General features: G+C 32.7%; 1 protein-coding gene across 1 annotated transcript; it reads right to left on the bottom strand.

The window, feature by feature from the left end:
• Positions 1-1138: 1138 nt before the first annotated feature.
• Positions 1139-2257, bottom strand: LOC134253752 (melatonin receptor type 1A-like). Its single transcript, XM_062736333.1, has one exon. It carries the CDS (start codon positions 2255-2257, stop codon positions 1250-1252), a length of 1008 nt encoding a protein of 335 aa, XP_062592317.1. The 3' UTR covers positions 1139-1249.
• Positions 2258-5686: the final 3429 nt, after the last annotated feature.

Here is a 5686-nt window from a genome sequence, read left to right as displayed (position 1 = left end):
TTACAAATCATTATTTTTTCCCAACTTTGGATTGACCTTCAGACCAGACCCTTTGCCCTAGGGATTGCCTGGAACAATCCGTATCTACTATATATATTCTCAGCTTTGTTTAAGGATAATTTGCACAGTGAATCTTGAGAGGAAGACTTTTTTAGCGAACGGTAATTTCGTTTTCATATTCCAATTTTGTCCCAATTGGTTTCATAGTTAGTGAAAACGAGAACCCTTGGTCTAAGAATTCGATGTAACAAATTTGACAAAACTGGTCTCGTGGTTCTTGAAATATGGCCCATTTTCTAAAAAAGGCTTTTGCACATCGCTCACTGAAAAACAAAGGTAAAAAAAGCACAAAAAAGTCAATCAAATGTACAGTGTTTTAATTTTTTCCTGCAATTTGTAGACCTTCATTTGATTATTGTATTAATGACATTAAGCATTCTAAATTCAAATTTATGTAACGAAAAGTTCATACAGAATTGAAAAAGTTTGATTGCAAAGTAGTGACAAAAATAAATTCAGTTATAAAAATAAATTCAGTATTACATGTATGCCTTAATATTTACATTTGCAAATGTTTTCCTCTATATAACACTACTGAAAGCAATGTGTATCAATAACTGTATAAATACAGGTATGGGGTCAAGAGGTCATAGATGTGCGTATTGATATTCGTTTGACGTAATTTCTCAGTGACGTCATAAAGGGTCGTCGCGCGATCAATGGATTTTATACATGCCGTTGGTTTTGAAAAATAATGCATTTCACACGTTAAAAGTCACAATCAGGCAACTATAAAGTATGAATAAGTCACAAATGTAAATATAAGTAACAAGGTATCATTTTAAAACATCTATCGGGCTATAAATACGGGTTGGTACGAGATTAAATTCATCATAAAGCCCTTCGGGCTTTATGGAATTTAATCTCGTGACCAACCCGTATTTATATCCCGATAGATGTTTAAAAATGATACCTTATTTCTTAATTATACTCACATGTTTTTATACAATTATCATACACAGTCTGTTAAAGCAAAATTCAGGCAAACTTACGGAATTCTCAATGAAGTTATAATGCATTCACTTAAACTTTCACGATTGAACATTTTTCTTTGAAACAAGCACCTGCTTGGAATATTTAAACAATTGCAATCCATTTATATAAACCTGTGTAATTAGTTGTGAATAGAATATTGAATCAAATTAATAAAAGATTGATTCACATGGAATTCTCACTGACATGAAGTCTTTTAAGTCTTCGATGTTGAAGCAACGTTGCATGGTTTTATGTTCATTACTCTGATGTTTGTTGATGTTCTCTGTGAGGTTAAAACAGATATATTGTGAACTTTCCGCGACCTTCGACATCTCATTGCTTCTCTATATGCACTTAAAACATTTTTATTCATAAAACCGTAAATAAAGGTATTTACACAGCTGTTCGCATATGACAAATATATAGAAATCGAATGAAGTTCAGAAACAATTTGAGAATGATTTTTAAAGAACGTAGCCTGTATCCCAAATAAACTATATAATAGAAGGTACAGTACGAAAACGACAAATGTTGATTTTGTCGACCTTACATCATTTTTAAATCTTTGTTGTCCTAATCCATTGTTCCATGATACAAGGTTCCGTTTGTTTCTTCGAAGATAGGTAAAGATCTTATAGTAACATGTCATGGTTATGCTCATTGGAGCAAAAAGACACACTAACATATAACAGATAGAGTATACTTGATTGACATACCGATTGAAGATGCACATTTGCAAAGTTGGATCAAATATCAAAGAATGCTCCATGCATAATAAGGGCAATGCAAATAAGATTCCTATGAACCAAACGGAGGCAATCATCCCAGAAACGGTAGATCTTGTGTATATTTTTGAGCACAAATTAAAGTGACAGATTTTGACAAATCGATGGACAGCTATCGTGGTCACTGATATCACCGATGTGCTAAAAACTATGTGAGCAAACATGCCATTAAAATGACAGAACAGATCTGGAATTCTGGCGTCCTTATTTAAGAGAAATAGCAGGTTAAAAGACAGTAGATATGTTGTAATAAGAAAGTCAGCCACGGCCAAATTTCCGACAAAGGCATTGTGGATTTTCCGGAGGCGTTTGATTCTCAGAAAAGTCCAAAGAAACAATGCATTGGAAGGTATTCCACAGATCAAAAGTAGTATAACAAATATTATAAAAACAAGATTTGCTGCAGACGATATTTCGCCTTCCAAATCGGACTCCATTGTAGCAATTCACGTCCAAGAAATTCTGAAGTGTTGGCATTGCACGTAAAGCGTTTTATATAAGATCAATGAATATATGACATCTACAAAACTGTGCATAGCAACCAGAACATCATCATGCATGCATATATTAATCAGTTAGTGGGTATTTTTTATCTATTGTGAGAGTATGGATTTGATATAAATTGTGTAGCTTGTTGAATATGACGACAAGAACCTACGCCCAAGGGCGTTACCGTTCTTCTACATGTATATAGTTTTTAAACAAAAGAAATGCAGTACTTGTTTTATTTCTTTTACATTTATAGGAAGGTTAAAACTCTCCACCATCTGAAATAAAAATATATGTGTTATTTATGTAAAACTTTTAGTTAAAAAAACTGAAAGATAAAAAATTTAAGGTAGAAAACACTTCAACTTTTTGCTACAAGTTTTGAGCAATGTATAGAAATAACTGCTACATCCAAAGTAGTAATATTGTTTTGAACATATTTTATTGACAACATGTCAAAGGGATCGGGCACAAGTTTCAAAAACTTAGGTAGTCCTCTCCCATAATAATAGTAATATTAAGAGAGGGGGGGGGGTATGTTACATATACACTGTATTTATTCAGTTTTTAAAGTGATGAGTGACATATATGATAAGAATATTACCTAACAAAATTCAAAACTTACTTTTTTTTCAAATTTGATTTCACAGTCGTTCGTAATGAAAAATTTTTTTCTCGTGCATTGGAAGGAATTGCATGCTTTATGGAATAGGTTTTAATTTCGTTATTTCTTTTTAAGGGGGGCCGACTGGGGGTTTTCATTGCTCAATATTTCGGACATAATAGCTAAATTAAGCGTAATTACTGTTTTAAAGCAACTTTTATCACTTAATTAATTAAATTTAACAAAATTTAAAAATTACAGGTTTAAAATGTAATCATAATTTTATATAACTGTTTTTTAACCGATTTTGCAACTGATAAGTAGGTTGACGTCGTTTTAGTGTGTTTTTGACGTTTTGATAAACTGAGGCTATTGGGGAAAGGGGGTAATAAAATGTTATTATAGAAAAAGTAATAAACATACATCCTTGAATCCCAATTCATAGAAATTTTAATTTTATTCTGTTTTTCATATAAAACGTTTGTGCCCGTCATATTTTGTAGTACTTCATAAAATCAGGAACATTCGTTAATTTTTGGTATTTTGAAATGCCACCTCTGGTAACAAAGCGGTAGGATTTTGTGTTTCTTACATATAATGTACAATATAGTATTACTCATCATATATTACAGTTTGAACAAAAAGTCTAGTAGTATAGTTTTTGTATAATTTTCTTTCAAGTGCTAAAATTGGCACTTTCCTATATAATCCTATAGTAAATGTACCGGTATTTTGGTACGGCCCCTTAAGAATACCTGGACGGTAGATTTCCACCAAACTTGGCATGTACACTGAAGTTAATGTAAGTTATATATGGTATAAAATGAAGAGTTTTGCTATTGTAGTTTTCACACAATAAAACCCCAGTCGCCCCTCCCCTTAAATCTTAAAGAATATTTATTGCATAGACACACCATTTCGATTATGCTCTTGTTTATTTTTTTCTGATGATTTAGCAGTATACCAGATTATTCATAATTATATATTTCCATGACCTATGGGACCAAATATTAATAGTACGTAAACAAATTTTAAATTGTTTGCATTAAGGAAATGATATTAGGATTTAACATAAAGAAGTCATGTGGGAATAAAATGGAGGTAACTAAGAGTAGCCAAGGTATATATTGTAGAAAAAGAAAATCAATTAAAAAAACCCAATGAATTTGAATTAGATGCCGTAAATGAGTAAGGAACTCCTGTCAACAGTTCACATCTGTCGAAAGCCCTGTGTCCTCATTTAAACATTCACAGAAAACCAGGAAGAAAAATAATACCTTTACAATTTTTAGGAAAGCAGAACATATCAAATCAGCTGTTCGTCACAAAAGCCATGGTACGTGATAATTGTGTATTAGTACAAAGGACTAAAGCGTTATTGTCAGTCAGATTGTATTAATGAGTTTATAACCTTATACTTAATATAACAAAGTATATAATGGATGGAATTCTACTGTGTATCTAAATGTTTTTTCGATATGAAGGTTCATAAACAGCTTCAATGTTCATCATCAATAAGCACATTGTACAGTTCTGAAACAATAGTATAAATGGCTATGTACAAGAAATACGAGAATCATTTCTTTTGAATCTAGCGAACCTAATATTTGTCTGACTTAGTTACATGTAATGTTATCCTTATATTCTTTGAATTTAGATATTTTTTTTTCACATCATCTTTGCCTGTCATGGTAACCTATAATTAGTGGTAGAGCATTCGTGATCGGGAGGCCCGGGTTCGACACTCGTTTAAGGCGCCGCGTCAAACCTAAGACGTAAACATACGTAGTTACTGTTCCTTCGCCAAGCGCTCGGCAATAGAAGTGAAAGTCACGGGTCTTTCGGATATGACCTTTACAAGGTACGTGCCGAGTCACGGTAGGTGTTGGCACGATAAAGAACCCTTCACTGCTCCCTGACCCTGAAAGCCGAGTAAAAGCTTAATTTGAAGCCCTTCACCGGCATTCCGTGACGTCTCTATATGTGTGAAAAGTTCTCGAATTGGCCGTTCAATAATACCTAACAATCAATTCGTATCATCTTAAATAGCCAATATGTTATAGTTAACTGATAATATATAAATAATTCTATAAGTTCCCTTTCTAAGGAAGGAATATTTAATTTCAATTTCTTCAAGAAATTCTTCATATGCCCGTTTTAAATATTTTTAATATACCAAACAACCAAAATGAATCTTAATTACCATATATGCATGTATATCGGATTCCGAAACTTTATAAAATCCTTACAAACAAAGATGAATGGCAGGTTTCAGTAAATATTCAACCAAGTCGCTTTCTTTACTCATCACTAAGATATTAACAGTGGTGAAGGAGGAACTTCAAGAGCCGTGTGCAACAGTATATTCGAGAAGTGGGTACCCTATATTGTTTTTCCACAAAGTACCTAATTCACTTGCAAGTACCCCCGCTTCAAGCTCGTATTTTGTTAACCAACTTTCACAAACTTTAAAATGACGACGTTCGCTTCAAGAAATGGTTTTCTTGCCAATTAAATCGTTTCAGACGTCTCCGGTTGAGCCTCTTCATTGTAAAACACTCATTTATTCCTCGAAAAGTGCGTCGACACATTTTAAAACTTTAGATTAGGTACAACTTTTTCTAACTTTTCTTTTTAGAGAAGAGTTCGACATGTACATTATCTTTGACAATATGCCTCCGAATTTACTATCATTCTTTACCTCTTGATATTGACCTTCATGTTTGACCTGCATATGATTAAAGAATCGCTTAAATTTGATGATTACCTTTGA

The sequence above is a fragment of the Saccostrea cucullata genome, unplaced genomic scaffold (assembly GCF_032062105.1).
Source record: "Saccostrea cucullata isolate Sc308-1 unplaced genomic scaffold, CSIRO_AGI_Scuc_v1 ctg19670, whole genome shotgun sequence".
NCBI classification, from domain to species: domain Eukaryota; kingdom Metazoa; phylum Mollusca; class Bivalvia; order Ostreida; family Ostreidae; genus Saccostrea; species Saccostrea cuccullata.
Note: the sequence above shows the minus strand (reverse complement) of the source record. Positions and strands in the feature narration are given on the sequence as shown.

Excerpts from the sequence above, each read along its gene's own strand:
- LOC134253752 (XM_062736333.1), bottom strand. The coding sequence starts at position 2,257 with ATGGAGTCCGATTTGGAAGGCGAAATATCGTCTGCAGCAAATCTTGTT.